General features: G+C 38.5%; 2 protein-coding genes across 7 annotated transcripts in view; one reads left to right on the top strand and one right to left on the bottom strand.

The window, feature by feature from the left end:
* LOC110978985 (uncharacterized) overlaps positions 1-20,376 on the top strand; it is a 29,322-nt gene extending 8,946 nt beyond the window's left edge. For 5 of the 6 annotated variants that reach the window (XM_087147568.1, XM_022234409.2, XM_022234408.2 and 2 more), the window contains exons 3-7: positions 6,837-7,125; positions 9,976-10,824; positions 13,673-13,838; positions 14,446-14,548; positions 17,725-20,376. In XM_087147568.1, the coding sequence (XP_087003694.1) occupies positions 7,050-7,125; positions 9,976-10,824; positions 13,673-13,838; positions 14,446-14,548; positions 17,725-17,883 (1,353 nt within the window). In that variant the 5' untranslated portion in view covers positions 6,837-7,049 and the 3' untranslated portion in view covers positions 17,884-20,376. Of the gene's footprint in view, positions 1-6,836; positions 7,126-9,975; positions 10,825-13,672; positions 13,839-14,445; positions 14,549-14,833; positions 17,687-17,724 lie in introns of those variants that run through there. The other variant, XM_022234410.2, reaches the window with a different exon arrangement.
* On the bottom strand, positions 19,030-20,097 carry LOC110978986 (QRFP-like peptide receptor). The gene has a single exon (XM_022234411.2). It carries the CDS (start codon positions 20,095-20,097, stop codon positions 19,030-19,032), a length of 1,068 nt encoding a protein of 355 aa, XP_022090103.2.
* Positions 20,377-20,696: the final 320 nt, after the last annotated feature.

Raw genomic sequence — 20,696 nt, 5'->3', positions numbered from 1 at the left:
ATAAGGTGTTCTTTTGGGATGCGATCTCTGATCGATGGTCTTCTCTCGCCCTCTGTCTTGATGACCCCTGAGGATGGGTTCATCCGACAGCAGAGTTTACTGAGTCAGTGAATCATCCATACTTGGTTCTTTGTCCTGCTGTTAGCAGTCATTCACATATTTTTCTCAATTTATTTTGGTATCTTTCAGCAAAGTCGTTTTGTTACGTCGTGTTTTGAAAGCTGTAGGCTTCATCGTATTATTTTACGCGATTAAAATTTATTAATGATTGTATGGACTGACATCAGGGTAATTTAACAGTTTAATATTCATCTCAAGTTTTTATGTAATCATTTTTTAATGAATGTGAATTCGCAAACATGGAACCTCGCAAAATACAAATACCAAGGCTCAAAGAAAACCAACCACTGTAATTATAAGTGTATTACGTCGTTTTGTTCAGTAGACTAGAGTAAAGTCTATTCTCCAGAGAGATTTCTCTCACGAAAACATTTTGTCTAAGCCTGAAGAGTCCAAGGACTGTATGAACACGTCAGGTTGGGTTAGCTCTGAAGCAAAAATATACCCTCATTGACACTTAGCCGTGATATGGTCAATGAGACATGATGAAATACTAGTACGCCATACAGTTTTATTTCGCTCTTGGAGTGGACCTTCGCCAAATACAAAAATTTTACTTCAGGTTATTAATCTTAACAAGGACTGTCTTAAATGAAAGTGATCAGGATAAATCCTCATCAGAGTTTCTTAATAGTTTTTTAGAATCTACATAAATTTAGCGAAGGATTTGTAAAAAGATTGCTTATTACAAATAGCAGCAATCAGTGGGCGTTATTTCATGCGGATGTCATGCCTGTTTTAGTAGTTAATGCTGACGGTTTGATTGGGAAATTCAATAGTCGTGGCAAGCCCTTGAAGCGTTTCATTGTAACACCAAGATGTGCTAGAAGATACTGTAGAATGATAAAGTGGTTCACACGAAGAGGAGAAACATGTAACTCGGTAAAACGAATTTTATTCAACTACATGTACTTATAGGTTTTCTCCCTTAATTTTTAGTATATGACTCATGTCAAACTACTTTAATTCCAGGGAATGGTTCAGTCACTTGACTGTCGAGTCATTTTCACCGAATCTCAAGATGTTATCATTGCGGCTATACGCATTACATTTTTTTCTTAAAAGCAGTGTGAATTTGTTGACATTGCTTGTCTTTCCTTGCGTAATTAAGTTAATCGTTGTTTATAATTCAGGTTCAAATTATGTTACTCTTCAAGTCATAGAGGATCTAAAAGTATTTGGGATGTTTAATATGAAATAATACATTTCTTCACAGAAAAACCTATTTGACTTTCTTTGCTCTGAGTCTCGTTGGTACCTACGCAATTGCAAACCGTAAACGTTATTACGTCACAGCCTCTAGCGCCAATCACCCTTCTGTTTGCTGCCATAATTGAATGACGGTAGGATCGTAATGGTGGACAAATGTCCCGAAAATATATGCCAAATTGGATCAATCAAGTCCAATATACGACGTACCCGTCGCAGGTCCCTCGTCCTATTGCAGGTTAAGCCCGTGGGCTACTGCAGCAGCGCATACGGAGAGGAAATTGGCCAGCGAACGAGCCGCAAGCCCCCTCTCTAGTGTCGCCTTCGCGCGCTTCTGTGGTGTGACGGAATACTCAACCACCGTAAACAAACCGAAGTTCCTTCTAATTCAATTTTACCTTTCCTTGTTCCTGACCTTAAATTCCTCTCGTCATCAGTCGAACGAAACTAATCCAAATCGGGACTCAATCTTTGCACGAACTGAGCTGATTGGGAAATGCTAATTAGCCTACGTAATATTGTAATGAGAACTTAGCACAAAACAAAAACTACCAGTGCATTGGTTTTTCTATTAAGGTTTGACAATAACCAGTAGATGATGTGTTAAGTACTTATTTATTGTTTGGAAATATTTAGTTGTTACAAAAAGATATTAATATATTCGCTCAGAATTGATATAAAATTCTACCTTCATAACTAGATAAAAGTGACGGAATGACTTTGTTACAAAAGCAGTTTGAATTCGATGAGATTGCGTTTCAGTTGAATGTTCTCATGCTGTGAAGTTTCATTGAGATGAGGCTATCACTGGCGGCGGAAGTGGAGAGAGCAGGGGACCAGCACCCCACCCCCACTTTTTTGCAGTTCGTATAATTGGGTAGGGCTCAACGGATCGACCTATTAATGACTGATACCTAATGGTCCAACAACTGCCCCACCCCCAATTGAAAATTGTGCCGCCGCCGCTGGCGGCTATGCCTCCGAAAGAGCCACCCCTTTGAAAAATTACGCGATATATTAACAGATTCCCGCACATCACTGTAGTTAATAATCAAAGAAAAATCAACAACACCATTTTCCTCAATCTCAAAACACGTCGCACAGGTTTTAGACAAAATTTGAAAACAAACCACAGTTTACGAAAACAAAGCCATAAATGAGATCGATCAAATATTCTTACTTTTTTAATCGTGCGGTACAGTTTGGGTTGTGTTCCTTTCATAGCACAATTCATCCATGGAAGTTTACAGAATGCAGAAACCTGGAATATGTTCCACTCTGAATTCTGAATGAACGTTATGAGATTGTTTTATTGCAGCTCAAGGCTATAAACCAGCTTTCTTTTATATATTATCTTCTTGCCAATAATTTCTGTGGTACTCTACTTTTGTCTTCAATATCTGCTTTCCCTGGAGTACGCCCAGAAGCATACCTCACCTAAAATAAGTCCTTCCTGTCAATTTTAATAGACCAAGCCGACTCATATTCGTTGCTGCAAGGCAAGGATTTCTACAGTCAACTTAAAAAACAGCAATGATTTCTCTGCAATTACAGGCCTCTAACGCGCCGTCCGGGCTAATACTGTCATCGCCGTCAAAATTGACGCTTTGATTGAAGCGTCTGTAATTCTGATCAGCTAAGAGCAAGAGTTGTGCATTCATTTGTGCCTTTGCAGGGAAGATGAGGGGACGAAAAATACATTTCCACGTTCGCGGATATTATTGGTTGGGGAAACACTAATGTTAAACAATGGTGTAAATGTTTCCAAGTCTCATTGCATGCTGAAAATGTTTACGCCCAGTAGCATATTTTCAGGATGAGCCTAATTATTGGTAACGTACGGGGCAAATCTGACTTACATTATTATTACAGCTGCCTGTCATTTTTTTTTATTATATTTCTCTGGAAAAACAGGGCTTTTAGGTCACTTCACTGAATTTTTCTTGTCACAGGTAGAAGCTCTTAATCAATGAATCATCAAAGTTGTCTTATCTAATTTTCCGACGCCTAAGTAGAAGTAAAATATTACTGCTTGCTTGATTCGTATCAGAGAAACATTTTTAATTGACAGAAAACAACTGCTTCACCACTTGAGCTGTAATTAGGCAGTTCGATTTATGCATAAAGCTCCCCAGATTGGACATCAAAGGATACTGAAGAGTGGTACCTCTGCGGCTACAAGTGCGTTCAGGGCGTCCCAACTTGGCACAGGTGGCTCAAGCAAAAGAAACAATTTGCAGTATTTACAGAGACTAGAATCACATAATCCTGCTGGTGGGGAGCAGGTGTCTAAACACAAACTGGACAATGATTTGCGTTTGAATTGGAGGGCTGTTGAAGGCAAACCGAAACAGTAATTGAATAACCTGTTTCCCGACAGGAGATGTACTTTTTAAGACGCAGGTCAAATGAAGATGCAGTGTCAAAGTACTCAATCTAAAAGCTTCAAGTTTACTAACTGAATGTATGAAATTAGAGTTTCTTTGTTTACGTTTAGGGAAAATTGCCAACTACGTTAGAAGTTAATAATTATGTTAGTAATTCTACAGAGCCCATCAAATGATCAGTTCATTCTGGACGTATTTGTATCTGATATGAAGTGTCAAGAAATTTGCTCACTAAACGAAACGTGTTGACATTATGAAAAAACTTTTTGAAATGTTTCAATGAGAGTTTTTAAATACGGAAATACTGCGTTTAAAAGAACAAATAATATGAAATGTGTGGATAACTTTGCCTCGCTAGATTGCAGTACAATATTTGTTTTAAAAGTTAAATGTACAGGACCCGACGTTTAAATGTAACGTTTCTCAGAAGCAATATTTGTTCTTCATCCTCAATTACAACAAAAGATGTCTTGTAGTTTTAATCAACTTGTTGTTTGAGTGCTCATAAAAGAATTATGCATTGACAGTCTGTGTTATTGAATAATGTTGAATTCGAGGTGATTGACCACAATAATTTAATATAGGGATTTCACTTCACGTCTTTTTTAATGGTTTCTTGTCCATGAACTACATGTATTACCAAGTACCAATTGTAAGGGGTCTATTGCTTTACCACAGCATCATCTGATTAATTGCTTTGCGAATAATTGAAATTCAAAATTTTATCATTTTGCCGACTAATGCATTAGTTCAATAAACGTTTAGATAGGATGATTAATTTGAAATGTTTAGTTTGCAGTGTCATCGTGAAGATTGCATTCAAAAGCCACGGCTTTCCGCGTTGCGCAGAGCTTGTGTTCTCACTGGAATCTTACAGTGTAAAAGCTATATTGTGAACACAAGAAACATTAATTTGATTGCATTATCCCAGGAGGCTACCCCGACTTCGCTAAGTGATTGGAATTCTTGGCCAAGGGACCTTTTGAGAAGGCAAATTCTGGTCCAGCTGCACTCCTCAGTTTTCGGCTCCAAATCTTCAGATAAGCCAGGATCGTAATCAGGTATTCCAGTCAGGACTCGGCAGTTTGGGTCGACGGTAAAATAATCTCATGAATTAATCAAATGCTGAGGAATAGCGCCGTCGTTGATAATTTTGCATTCTAAATTCGCCACGCAATTTACCGCTGTTTAGCCAGAAGTCAGTGCCCTTCAAATTTGTGGGAAATTGGTAAAATGATCAAATTGATGAAAAAATATAAATGTACTAAACTACCAGATATGCAGAAATAATCATTACTGTACGACGCCATATTGCATTGATTTTTTTGAGAGTGGGAGTGGTGTATTTGATAATACGTTGTACGCTGTACCTGCGTACGATTTACGACCCTAGGCTTCATCATCCCAAAGAGAATTAACACTGAATGTCCAGCATGTTGAAAATAGATAGGTAGGTTTTGATTTGATTAATTTAACTAAACCTTTCGTATTGGATAAGTGTTAGTGTATACCAGTAAAAAAAGGAACCAAGTAAAAATATAAGCTGAAGGACGTCAATCCGATAAGGGTGTTTATGACTGGATGAGCTTTACTCTGAGACCACCAAATGTCATCCAAAGTCTTTCATCATATTTGGTTAAAACCCCTGGGGTATTGTACCGGTATCCGATAAACGACAGTTTCCATGGAAACCACTTGAAGGCATTTAGCAGTCCTATTGTTGTTATGATCATAATCACCGAATGTGATCGCAGATCAGTTTCGACTGTCTAGGTCCGCTCATGGAAATGCATCTCGAAAGTGCCGACAAAATCAATCTCTGAAGTCCTTGGGATCTCCTAAGTGTACTTAAAACTTGGAATGGAATGCCATCCAAGCATTTGATTGAATTCGTTGTGCATCTCTACAATTCAATAAACTAATGGGTCCAACGATCAGCAGTTCAACGTATAGAAATGTTACGCTGAAATGTCGTCTGGTGATATTTATGAACTTGCTTGTCGTGATTTGATCTCGTCTTACGGCAAGACTGAGATACCGGTACTCTGTATTTCTCTCTTCTTTCTTCGTTGTAGTGATCATACAGGCATAAATTGAAATTCGGATAGTGGATGGGCACAGGTATTTCTGAGTTTTTGGAAGATGCACTTATGAAAGAAATTGTGCCCCTAAAACTACACTGCCAATACACGTTAACTGTTAGTGTTACACGTATCGCATTTACGTTATAGTGCCCTCAAATGGATACGTAGAGCAGATAAGTATCTTATCTGTGAGTGTATCCTTTCGGCACAAGGACTTCGACTAAAAATGAACAAGTGCTGCACTTTACGTTAAATATTCCTCATTATTATGTTGAAGTGGATGAATTGTTTCTCTTTAATCCCCAAACGGAAATTTTAATTAGCAGTAGTTTCACAGGCCCTATACATCATAAACGACTGGATATTCCCTCAAGACCCTCATTACACCTTTCTCAGCGGGGTAAGGAGTCAAATTATTCCCGAGTGGAGTAAAGCGACACCATTAACAGTAATGATACTTGCTATATTCATGAGGATCACAAATAATTCAAAAGGGTGATTTCAGACACCAAAGCTACATGAATGTTTGAATAATTCATCAGCAACGAACATCACAGGTTCACTCGTCAATTAATAAGGACATTGGTTGCATTTCAGCAACCCTCCCCATAAATTTTTAATAATTCAAGGCCGTGTAAGTATCCTTAAGTTAAGCTGTCCTGGAAAAGAGGAAGATAACGAAGAAATGTTGTGAAAGTGAGGGTACTGCAGTTGCTTCAGTCCCCCTCCCCTTCTTTGTAATTTTCCACTGAGATTTATTATGTTTTTCATATGTTACTCAATCTTATTTCTTTCAGGTGTAGTCGATTAGATAGCGTTTGTTTTAAGTTTATTAACTGCCTACCAGTAAAGTAACAACTGTTTCCCCCAAAGCACTTTAAGCTCTGATGAATATTTCTGCAGACTGCTATCACACTGTGGCCAAGTTTCAGTATGATCTCATCTTTGTCATTGTTTCTGAAAACCTCCAATGCTGTGTATTCTTTGTCACTACCTCCTTGTTGGTTTTCATGCTTTCCCTCTTTTGGCATTTCAGTATAAGCTGCTCCATTATATCACCCGTCGCTGCTTTAATGCGTTACCCTGCATACACTACATCATTGGCGATAGTCTGCGCAGCTAGCGTCTTACTCCCATGCAACACTCAACAGTCGTATAAATCACTGCAGCAGACGGTAGAATGTGTCATTAGCTCACGGTGGATGATGAGAGCAGAACCCGGTTAGAGAGGAAGGGAACGACAGTGGTAATGATGATGACGATGACGATGCATTGGTTCTTGTGGCTGTCTGTCATTGGAAGCCATCTGCGGCTTGCATCCTCAGGTAGGTGGATTTAACACCTCATCCAAAGAATTGGCAGTAGTTACACGGAGTGAAGTCACGGCTTATTCATGATGTGGAAGATTGCAAGTCTATTATAAAAGGGCAATGGTTCAAGTAAAATTGTGATTAGGTGAGACAATGAGTCTTGGCTGAAAAACAATGACCCAAGCAAAATAATGGATTAGTTTTGTTTAGTTTCCATGCAGCCTTGAATATTCTTCATGATAAAGTAAAAGCTTGTGTCCGGGTTCAGCATTCAGCAGTAGTTGTCTTCCTAGTTTAGTATTAGCTTCACGTTGTTCCGAAGTGTAGCTATCACGAGCAATGTGGTGCCTTATACATGTAGCTGTTCTTCCGAATAATGCGTCAAAGTGTAATTTAATTGAATTTCCAAATGGAAATTTGATCCGCTATATCCTTGCACTGTAACAGGGTAAAACTGTTGTGGCCTTTGCGAGGCCTGTCACTGTTGTTCCAAATTTAGTGATCTGCCTTAAAATAGCGGTATAAATGGATTGGATCGAATTTTTAACAACATTTTTCTTGCAAGTGTAACCCGTCCCAATGTTGAACTGTTAATATAAATAAGCGTCAGTGGTTTGACGTGTAGCGGTTTCATTTTATCTAACCTTGAAGCATTCCACGCTATCATTCGACATTAAGCTAAATTTGCAGACTTCCTGTAACATTTAGTGGTAGAACATGATGTGAAACAAAGGCATAAGAATCTCTTAATACATTACGTGTATTATTTTATATGGATGACGTTTATCCAACAGCCATAATATATTCAGTAATGATACATTCCTTACTTATTTCATCGAGCGTCAGAGGATCACATCCTGTTAGGGTTAACAGAAGAAAGTTTCACCACTTGTCTGGTCGTTTTACCTTTAATGCAATAGCAGATCGTGTTCCTTCATTCTTCCTCGAGCTGGAAATTGGAAATTGTACTTTCACTGATCAATCAATATGGGCTGAAGTACAACTGCAAAACCCGCTTACAAATTAAGAATGGCTGCTCTGTCGTATAAAACTTTATTGTCTCATTAAAATGCACAAATTCCACAGGGGCTTCCAAATTCAGAATGGATGCTGTCTTTCAGAAGACTTAATTGTGTCCGTAAAGAGCACAATTTTGCTTTTGCCTGCTGAACAGTATACAGCATAGACACTGCTCTGTTTATCAGATAGATGGTGCGCGGTATGTTTCGTCTGATTTAGTTATGTTAGTTATGGATCAGCAGCCGTGACTAATCCATTAACCAAGCTTTGTACGTCCTAATGATAATGGTACCACGAAATGTTCAACCATGCATAAAATCTATTCCTGAGATGCTTCTTTTGTTTGAATTCGTTGTAAACAGAAAATATGGATTTTAAGTCTACAAACTGTGTTTTCATTCGTGTACAATTTGTTTATTTCACTGAACAATCATTCCAGTTAATACCGAATCCATCTTAGTTCTTGCCCCCAACCTAAGCTTACACTTCATCTCTATACATGTCTAATGCACCCAATGATTGGTATTTACACGGTAAATAATCGACATTGAGCGGGGCGTCCTTCAAACTCGTTAGTTGCGCATTATGTCTCAGATGCTGGATCCTTTGTGTGTAAAAACAGGTGAGCAAAGCATGAATACACTCAAGCCCACTAATGAAACTGTTTTATTAAAAGATAATGAACTGGCAAACACATTAGCTTTGTTACGTTTTATCGTGTGTTTATGCTAATGAAGATGCAGTACGGATGGCAACATCTCTCATTAAATTAGATCAACTGAAATAAAAAAAAACGCACGTCTGACTTTTGTTCTGAAAAAGAAGAGGATTCAGGACGCTCGCACTTTAAAAACACGTGTTAATGTTTTAATGCCTTTTGAACTCCCTCCTGGTAACACCTTGCGAACGTGTTGTGGTGTTAATAATCCAAAGCTAAACACGTTGTGGTGTTTATTTTTCAAACTAATACGTGTTGATCTGTTGGTAGATTTAGACACAATGGCTTATTTGGGTGTTAATAACAAGACACAAAACACGTTTATCATGTGGTAATACTCTCTGAACACCCAAACACGTTTATTTCCAAGAAGGTGTTTAATTTTAAATGGTTACATGTTTACAATTAAGGCAAGGACGTGTTTATTGGTTTTTATACGGCGCACAATTATGCATTTTACATTCTCCCTGCATGTTCACTCAAATGAGAAACGTATCATGTTTATAGGACCGTGTTGTTTGAATTTAATCTCTCCTGTAATATTACCAATTAACTTATTTCCATTCCACGAAACGCAGTCCAGTATCACTTAAGGCGCTTATGGAAATATCACGTGACACAGAGCCAGGTGCAAAGCCATTAGATTTAGGGGAAATACCCTAAGGTCTTATCCTGATCCGAGCAATTTCAAATTCATTTGGAATAAGAAATTCCCAAGGTCGAATCGTATGTATCTGCATCTCATTTGTTTTTATGTACCGTGGTTATGAAACTTATTCCTTACAAATGAAGTGCACGTGTAAACGTCGCAGAAAAACGCTGTTTTTTCTGTCTTTCAAAAGAAAATACAGTTGACGAAGTTACCAAAGAAAGTGTTAACCACTACACTGAATTTTGGAACTGAAGAAAAGGCACTTTTAACTAATTTCGTATAACTGAATGGTTTCCATAGAGTGCATAATATTATACACCCCAAAAAAGTGACCCAAGAGTAACCTTTCCAAAGTTTTCATTTGATGCCAAAACAATAATTTTGACAATTATTATGGGAGTGTTGCGAGTTGCGTTTGTGGGGCCCACCCTGTTCATTGATAAGTCTTGAATGATTTCTTTCTCTTTTCCTGAAGGTCATTTGGCGTCCCCGGCAGCTGAGGTAATGCCCTCTGCCAATTACACAGACTTTGTCGACGTCACGGCAACATCAAAATACAGGGCCAAAAGTATTCTTTCACAGGCTAATACATCAAATGAAACCTCTGTTCCCTCAACTTTGACGGAAACAAACGTCGATTTGCTTAATGATACGATTTCTGAAAATACAACAGTTGGAATCAGTACTGTGCAACGCACTGTCGCCTATATCGGTGAGCGAGATGAAACTGTAGATTATAAAGAAAGTGGCACTTCAGAAAACCACCAAAGAAATCCAGCAACGCCATTTCAATCACCTGCTTTTGAACCTTCAACGTCTTCTTTGCGTTTGCAAGACTCAGCAAAATCAACGTCAACGGAAGCTTCACTTGTTACAGCATCATTTACCAAAACATCAATTGATGATACATCGCAGAAACCAACGTCCCAACCAGAGAAATTACACACACGTGTTGGCACCACAAGTATTTTTGTTAACAAAAACCTTCAGGATATACTTACTCCAAATTCTCAATTTTCAAAGCAACGTTTATACTCAAGTCAACATACCACGACGGTCACCCTGAATGTTGATACCTCATCTTCATCTGTGCCTGATACGACGCCACACCATCTTGAAGGACTACGTGTAAGTGAAGCCTCGACAAAAACATCGCTCACTACTTGGAAGGGTAATCCTTCACCCAAAACTTCTAAAAATTACGAATTGGAAACTGCTCTGCCAGTGGCCAAGACGACAAGTTCTGATTTCTTGACGAGTCTAGCAAAAGCCACAACAAGCACGTCACGCACACAGAAGGTAACGGAAGAGCTCACAACAGCAGGTAGGTTCATATTCATTAAACTTTTTTTTTTCATATCTTTGATCAAGTGCAGTAGGTATTGCATTTCAGTCAGAAACTCTTTGCCGGTTACAAATGTCTTTATTGCACTTAATGCCATTTCATCTTCTATTCCTAAATTGTTTCTTATTTTGAGTATTGACTGTTACTGCAGGCTGCGAGAAAAAAAAACATGCTTTTCTTCAATTGTGGTGACAACAAACATGAAAAGAAAAAGCTTCGATTGATGACGAATACTGTGAAAAGTTATTATTGTCCAGACAGAGGATAATTCACATTTTAAAACAGCCAAATCCATATCATCTGAAATCGTTTGGAGTTTCAATTCTGGTGCCCGTAAGTCTAAAACAACAAACACTTATGTGTGGTCAAGTACCTGTCAGTGCTTCGTCTAGTTTGTGATGACACTCCAGAAAGGATCGCTGATATTCCTGAGGCAAATATCTGAAGAAGATTTCTGCATTTGAAATCACGGTCGGTTCTTATATGCACATACATGCACTGCTGTGTGGTTGCAAAAATCAGTGTTTGTTAAGTTTTGTCTGGTTAATTTTATAAGTTACGAGTAATTAACGGCCACTTATTTAGTGTATATCACAACAGAACACGTAGCATTTTATTTCTTTTTCTCGATCAGCATAATCTGAGTTTAATACGAAGCCTTGATATCGTCCCTTAATCACGCCGTAGTTTTTTGCTGTATCTACGATTATTTAGATTCTGCCTGCCGCGCCTGGTGTATCACTATGTAGTAATTAAACCAGACCCATGCGCCTACAGACAATCAGTTCAGCTGCTGCCTACTTGAGGAAACCACCCATATTTTTAATCTTGCAATTGTAATCATAACGAGAGACTTGCATCCGCCATTCATCCTTCCGTGTTGAGCATCAATAGTACCGCAGGATATACCGCTTCTTGGGTGTCATACACGATATTATTCGGCATATCTTTCACCTATCGTCCTCCTTTTTCTTCCACTATGAGCTGGATACCCTGAAGCGCTTTCACCGAGCGACTGGTTTTGCACTCGCTGTATTTCTTCCCACTCGAAACGAGAAATCTTTCATTTTTTGATGGAATTCCTATCATATGACGCGGGAAAACACTTAGCAACGTGGATTGAATTTGTCCCTCACGGGGCGGCACCGCTTGTTTTGCGGGTGATATTCGCCGTAAATAGTGTCCAGGGACGTTGCTCAGAGGTTGGTATTAATATCGATGGTTAAATGCTGAAATTTCAAAAGTATTAACCCAGTGTCTTCCTTCCTTTTTCTTCACACATGAAACCAGTTCGTTTTTAAGCGCTAAGAGTTACGTGCAGTAGTCTACGGCATACGACCACAATGGCATTTTGAACCACCTATCTGAAATTACACACTTTGGTGCGAAATCAATTATTTCATTTTTGTAGTGAACTGGAAGTCACGGTAAAGTTTAGTCACAAAGTGCGCACGTGCGCCAAGACTAAAACTACATCATCCTATCCGAGACGGCAACTGATAAAATCGCCAACGCGTTAAAGAAAAACAGCCACTTAGAGAAACAGCTACAGTATCCCGGCAATTTCCTTCTCATGATATTTATCCTGTCATGTGATAGAGATTCTCCTCTTCCGTCTCACATTCCATTCGACGATCTTACAAACACTAGTGCGCTTCCTCGCTATCGTCAGCTTTTCTTCGCCACATGCTATAGGCTTCGCCGCTCGAGCAAAGACCCTTTTGCAGCTAATGTTACCACAGATATATCATGTTCTCCTTCTAGGGAGGACAAAATGGAAGAGATAATTTAATTATGTCAATCGTTCAATATCTCTAGCAACGGGTCAGGAAAATAGACGATATACGGAGTACACGGGCCTGGCGATCGACAAGGAAGATACAATATACTGAAAATGGCTAAAGTCCTGAGTGGTTGCGAAGTAAATGAAGTTTTTGTAATGAAATTGCATTTGACAGGAAATCTGATACTTGCCATTACCTATGTAATGAATTTGCACATTCTGGTCAGTTTTCGTTATCAAATATGATTAAGAGCAAACGGCTGAAAGGCCGCCGTCTCTGACGGCGCCAAGTCAGTTTGCTTCGTAAAATTAAGACTTAAAAAGGAACCTAAGCAATTCAATTCATAGGTTATACTGTAGATTATAACAGAAATAGACGCATAAAAGCCAACAGAGGAAAATTTTTTAAATAAATTTTCACATTGGATTTAGTGAAACACATATTACCGTACTCAACACGTCACATTTCAAGGGTAGATTTACCTTATGTATGTTTTTATCACAGCAACATCGTCCCTCAACACCTGTAGTTTTGTCCTTGTGGGGTGCTGACACGCCCCGACAGTATGGTAAAGGGGAGGTTTGTTGCACTTCGCTTTCTGCATTAGATCAGGTGTGAAGTGCGGATGAATTCTCATTGATATAAGCCTCGACAGCAGGAGATGATTTAGAGTGGCATCCTGTCTGTTCAGGATATTGATTAGACTAGGTGCTGAAAAGAAGAAAGATTCGGATGAGCTCATAGTGAATATGCAGGGCAATGTGCACACAAAACACGAAGTTATGGCTATTTCAAATTAGTATTACCTACCTTTCAAGGGTTATCTAGAACTGGAATAATAATTTGTTATTTGCTGAACCTCTGAGGATTTTAGCAAATAGTAGACCTGTGTGGATCCATACAATGTCGTGTATCTGCGCTTTATGCTGTGTAATTCTGCTCCCTAGTATCATTAAACCAGTCACGCTCCGGCACGATCTTTGTGTTACACATTAAAGTGTCTGACTGCCCTCGTCATGCATTTTTTATATTGCTTAATACAGATGACCGTGATAGTGGAGATGAGGAAAGTACTCATGAAGAGACAGCCTATGAACTTTCATTAAGAACAAGACGCGTCATAAACCACGCTGCTTTGTGGATCACCATTGGTTTTGTTGTTGTCTTGGTATCCTACATCACAGTTCTTGTCATCTACAACAGAATGAGGTATTTAGCGAAAATAACCACCTGATGTCTCTTTGAGTGTCAATTTTAAATTGAAATATGGTTCCTTGACCCAAAGATTCCTTGGTGCCTTGCTCTGCGTTATTCAGATATAATATTTTTAAGTAATCAATACGACGAAAGCCACCTCCCATGCTATTTTCAGATGCAGCATGAGATATGTTTACATTGATTTTCGCCTGTGCGATTTTGATTTAATTAACGTCTCCAAAAGACAGAATCGACGATTTGCCAGACAGGCATGGATAGCTCAATCGATGAGTCTGTAGTTGGGAACACCTGATTATGGTGAATATCAACAATAGCATTCAAATGGTAATGGGAAAGAGTTTGGCAAAAGAGACCATCTCTTTGTGGATGCAGTGGCATTTTTTCCCAGTGATGTTGTCAGTTGGTCACATGGTATGGGTGGCTACCTGACCAACATATCGTGTGCATCATCAGATCTGAGAACCACACTGTACACCCAATTTTTCTACGGCATTAATTTCCAACGAAGGTAAAAATAATCGGAGCTAGTCGCGTTTAGCCTTGGTTTGACAAACAGTTAACATATTTCATTCTCGTATATTTTGTGGTTCTGTTGCAGACCGGATTGGCAGGATTCTCCACATCCATATTCGAGATTTGAGAACGAACCTGATGACTTCCAGGACTCGAACGAAAACGACATGTATTTTGAAAATCAAGATGTAAGTCAAAATTTGAATAGATCACGAAGGGGAAAACTCTTTTTCCAAAATGATTATACATGGTTCTTATGAAGAACATCAGCGTGTTGAGAAAATCGAGTGAATCCGGGTTTTTTGTTTGAATTGTGTAGATGATTATCATAAGGACGTATGGACGTTTGTAAATAAATCTTGAGCGACAAGTCCTTGGGGCACGTGGTTAATCTTGAGGGTTTTTATCACACGTCCTGTGATAATCCTTAGATAGCCGATATATTTCAGAACTTCTTCCTTTATGAATCCTAGTAACGACGGCTATGTTGAGAACGGATCCTCGGGGCGATCACCTGAAGCTTTTTCATTTACTTTTTCATATACTACTGCTCGCAAGAAGCTATGGAGAGCCTCAGCAGCATGAGTGACAACTGCTAAATTGTAAATTAAAAATCACTCCGACTGGCTGAATGACTGGCAGGCGAGGAGTGGAATTAATCGCCAGTAGTTTAGTTTCCCTCTGGCTGCAAATAGGAAGACGATGAAGGTCAATGATCCGTTAATAATTCTAAAAGGTATCAATCTATGTTTCAGTGAATGCTGAGGTGTTAACTCGCATGAGTCCTTTGTGATCTGCTGTTAGGGTGGAAAATTCAAATTTATGAAAAATATATCAAACATGGACAGAAAAAATTGATAGTGGTAATGATGACATAACGGAATGTCGTTTTCTGTAAATCCATGTTAAATCTTACCTTAAAAAGTAAAGTACTTCACTTACTACAGAATTGTGAACATGTACACATTCAAGTAAAAACAGAGGCATTGCTACTGAACAGGACACCTAAATATTCAAAGTTCCTGTCATGTACGGAAACTCTTTTTTTTTTAAACTTGCCTCTCCCTAAACTAAGACGTATGGATCTGTTAATGGAGTGGTCTGAGCCCTGAATTCAGACAGGGTCGTATAACCCTGCTGCCACATATGCCGAAGGTACAGTACTTAGACCTAATGCGTGGAATGCGGACGCATTGGCACAACGCAATCATTCTTCTAAATCACGAGGTGCATTTTCGTACCTGTCATCGATTTGTCCATTACTCTGCTATTTGCAACCTTTGACGACCACGGAGGTTGTTTTTTAAGAGCAATCCTGAGAGTACTACTGTGCGGGATTCTTGACAGAACGATAAACCGGTTATCTATTGATATATAGACTGATGTTATTTATATCAAACATGCATTCCCCTGCATGTTATTCGTTAATATAAAGCCAATGGAGGTTTAGACAGCTTTTATACTCCATGAAGCAAACATTTTACGTGTGCCTTTTTGTACAAAATAGGGATAAGCCTAACTGTTATAGATAAATACTTTCATATTTTATCGAATTATGCATCAGAAGAGTAATATTTGGATTTTGTAAAGAAGCATCTCCTCCATACGTTTCTAAGTTGTTTTGAAAGTTGTTTACTTAACTTTTGCCAGGAGTTTCATTGTGTACATGTATTGGTATTTTTTTCAGCTAGACAAATTTGTTTACTGGCAGAAATTATCAAATTTCCCCGCTCATAACTCCACACAAGATCTCCTAGGAAAAAAATAAACCATTGACGTTTATTCATATGGATTCGTACGCGCACGTTCAGTGATGTCAAACTCGTGGGGAAAACAATTGTCATGGGAAATACATCAAGATGACAATGAATCTGTAGGCTTCCTCAACGCTATGGTCCATTACACCTCTAAAGGTTTTAGGGAAAGTGAAGTACACAAACAACACTGTAGAGTTTCTAATCTAATAGAAATGGCCTGAGAGACTGAAGCCGAAGTATAAGAGGATAAAGCGTTAAATCAAAAATTAGCGATGAGATATTTTTTTAGAATTCGACGTTGATAATGCGAGGTCGTTGGCCTGTGTGTAAACACTGCAAATTCCTACTGAAAGACACAAACACCGTGGATATGGGATTTTTTTCATCTCCAAATGCAAAATTGTATCCGTGTTGTACCATGCAATATGATATGCTTTGTAGACGATCGTCAGCAAGACACGTTGCTCTTTCTGTTAGTGTCAAGCATTAGAAACACGCGAAGTTGCCACAAGGCAAATTTAATTCTTTTAATTTTACATGACGCATTTATAAAAAAAAGAATTGACAAATATCTTTTTTTCTAATATTATGATAAATAATAGTATTATAACTGATTCGTTTTATTCAGTTGCTCTCTTTTCCCCGACAAACATCACGGATCCATTTCTGTATACATTTTAATCGGCTTAAATATTGAGATACAGCTCACAGTGCATAACAACTTGGAAAGGAAACTTTTTTTTGTAACTTGATTTGATGCAGGAACAGCGAGAAAATGTATGTAGTTAAAGTTTCATTGTACATTATACGTGTTTTCACGTTTGCTGTAATTATTACATCAACTTTCCCTTTCAAACACGAAACCCCTCTTTTCTAGTTTGATTTTAATTTTAGAAAAATGTTAGATTGAGTGTCGGTCGGATGAGATTTTAACGTTTTATCTTTGGAAAAAATCAGTCTCCCCATACAACGCACCACCGCAAAGAATTGTCTTTTGTTAATAACAGACATTTCATGCTAAAAACAAGCGGCCAATTGAAAGCATCAAACAATTTGTCACTTTTATATGTATCCTAAATTTTTGTGCTTGCAAATGCTCCAATTCCACGTGGAGGGCAAGTAGCTGTGGGGGCGCATTGCTTCACAACAAGAGGGGACATGATTTCCTTACGAGAAACAATCGGCCGATTCTGGCAAGTTCGTGACATGCTCATTACAACAACCAGCCGCCGGCTTACTAAGAAACAAACTCCTGTCCTTTGTGGGATTCAGTGGGCAGAAAAATGCCTCCTACAGGGCTGTTGCGGTCGGTGCCATCTGCAAAATCAATATGTCACTTTGGAAAAGAACTCGCTGGGGAATAGTGATTCGGTGTCATTCCTTTTGCAGTTATTTTGTCTGGATCAATATCCAATCGAAAGCCGTCTGGTGCATTGATTTTGAAAGTTTGGATAATATCAAGTCCCGTATTAAAGTGACTGTGCAACGGCCATGTCATGGTTTGATCACTGCAATGACAGTGACAACGAGAACATGAATGACAAAAATGCTTTACTTGCCAACATATTCAAATTTATTAATTTTATCTTCATGTTATATTTCTTCAGCTGAATGAAGATCACTCACAAGATGAGAACCGGCGAGATTTCTCTCAGTGTGTGGATCCGCAAGATTTCCCACCCTGCGAGGGCTCGCACGAGTGTCTTCTGTATGAAGACCCAAGTGTAATGGACGATGCTTGTAGTGACTTTACATATCGTGGTTAGCGCGCTTGTACCAGGACAATACAGAAAATATCTTTGAATATGTTATGTATCCTATATTTTTTAATTTTCATCTTGCGAATAAAATAAGTTAAGTGTGAATTCCTAACATTAATTAAGAAGTTTTTTAGACACAGTGCCAGAGAAAAGTACATTATCATTCCAGGCCATTCCCAGTTGAGAATGTATACGGCATAATTTGTAAAAACGCCCGAGTTACGTAACAGTTTAGTAACTGTTCCTAATCATAACAGTGAAATGTAGTGGCTGAAACTGTTTGACCGTTTTGGTAAACTGATTTTTATGATTTATGTACAATCTTTTTCATAAAATAAAAAAATCACGTTCATAATCAGCATCTCGCATAGGTGTCAAGTTATGAGTACATGTACCTCTTCATTCTTAATAGGGTGCTTTTGACTTTTACTTTGTACTTTGAAGTGTTTATTTGGAAAGATGGTTTTTGAGTCCAGCTTGAAATCCGTTTACATTTAATAGATAAATTTATTGCATCTCGTCCATTATATTATCTTAAATTGTCTTTTTGTAACCGAAATACTCAGTTTTTCACCGACAGTTTATTCGGACAGTTTTATCAGATTAAGGATTTCACGTCTATTGCTCTCTCAGAAATTGCCCTATTGTATACCTCTGTCTATTCTTCTTAAATAACATTTTTGTTCTTGTATAAAAAAATGTTATTTAAGAAGAATATACAAACGTATTTACAAAAGGGCAATTTCAGTGAGAGAGTAATAGATGTGAAATTTAATCTAATAAATCTTGTATATACAAGAGAAAAAATGTTCTTTTAAGAAGAATAAACAAAGGTGTTCACAAAATGGCAATTTCTGAGAAAGTAACAGATGTGAAATCCTTAATCTGAAAATAAATCTTGTATATACAAGAGAAAAAAATGTTCTTTTAAGAAGAATAAACAAAGGTATTTACAAAAGGGCAATTTCTGAAAGAGTAACAGATGTGAAATCCTTAATCTGATAAAAATGCATTTACCATACAGACAAGCTGTACATGTAGCTTGTCGGTATAGTAAAAGCATGGCAATGCTGTTTCATTTTTGTATATCATTACTCTAGATTTTGAAGAATTAACTATATTTCTTGCCGCATTCAGTATGGTGAAACTAGTCTATTTCCAGTCTGAGGTTGTTGAACACTCAAGCTCATTTGCTTCCCGTACATTAATAGTTCTTATAGTTGAAAGCTGCTCCGTGTTCTGCCGACGTAACTTGCAACAAAGTTTACGGATCATTGTTCGCGCCGTTTGCTTGAATGCTCTACTTCGATAGTAATACACTAAACAGTCTAGCCAACTGCTAGAAAACGCAGTCATTTCAGCAAATATAACGATGTACTTGTGGGTATTTTCTCCTGTGATTTCCCGATATAACCAGACTCCGGTGAAAGGCATCCAGCAAATGCCGAATGTAGCAGTAATTAACAGGAATGTTATTGCCGATTTTGCATGAGCGCTGAACACTTCGCCATCCATATTGCGGGGCACGCTGTTAGGTTGTATACGCCGAGCGAGTCGGCGAGCTATCCGTAGAAGTCGGGCGTATATAAAGAGTGTCGTTACAAATGGGGTTAACATGAAAAGGCCCACGCCTGCCGTGTATACGGTGTGGCCTGTCTGTCTAGTACACATCCAACACATGTCACTATCTGATTGGAACTGCAACTTATAGGCACCAATAGCCGGCGTGCTAATGAGTCGAAATAACAGCGGTAAAATCCATAAAACTGTGATGAGTATGAGAGCCCTCTTTTGAGTCACAATTGTTGGATATCGGAGTGGTTTACTGACCGCAATCCAGCGGTCAATACTTATACCCAGTAAACTCATAGTTAAGGCACCCCCTAGAATAGATGTTGCCGCTTCATGAAATTGACACATGAAGTCGTGGTTAACAGGCCACTTGTTATATGCTGACGAAAACGCGACTGGAAGAACAACTAAGAAACCAAAAGTCAAGTCGGTTGCGGTGAGAGATGCCATAAACAGTCGAGAGATAAAATGGATTTCCTTGGTTTTCCACAGTACCACAACACAAAAGATGTTACCCACAATGATTAGCAGAGCCATCGTTCCTACGACAGTGCTTTTGACAATGTCAGAGGCGCTTTCCATTCCTCCACAGTTATCCAGACAGATTTCGTTCTTTGAAGAATCGAAGTAAAAGGAGTTGCAGTTCATCTTGCCAAAAGTTGGTTGTCTTCCTTTCTCTATGGCTGTCCTGTAGTGTGTTCAGGGCATATACCGCATGCAGATCCACTGTGTCCGTGCACTTGACTGTAGGCTAGATGGCGAGATAATTTCCCTTAGTTTGACTGTATTAAAAAATGGGTAATTATTGTTAATGTGTAGCATTTTAACCATGCCGATTCACAGTTATTTTCAGACGTTGCTGGCATTATGTGCATACTTGTCGTTCCTTTTACCCGAATTAAAACAGTGTCGTTTGAAAAAGTCCAACTGGAGACCACACACGTGGTATGTGCACTCTCTGCTTAACTCAGTTTTGGGTGGTTTATACAAGCAATATCAAGATTATAAATAGTTTTATTAGCGTCGTTGTAACACTGAGTCCAGTTTGTGCTTTTCTACATTATCGTAATTGCTGATTTGTTGTCCAAAGTTTAAAGTGCACATTTAAGACAAGTACATGCAGCTACGGAACAAATCCGTGTTGCTGTTTTACCTCAGCCCCAATGCACGCACAAAAAAATCTAAAAATAAATACTACGGTGCAGCTGAAAATGCAGTTTGCTATTATTTTCATGGATTGGGGTCTT

Source organism: Acanthaster planci, linkage group LG16 (genome assembly GCF_054643075.1).
Source record: "Acanthaster planci isolate LZ-2023a linkage group LG16, COTS_SCS, whole genome shotgun sequence".
NCBI classification, from domain to species: Eukaryota; Metazoa; Echinodermata; class Asteroidea; order Valvatida; family Acanthasteridae; genus Acanthaster; species Acanthaster planci.
Note: the sequence above shows the minus strand (reverse complement) of the source record. Positions and strands in the feature narration are given on the sequence as shown.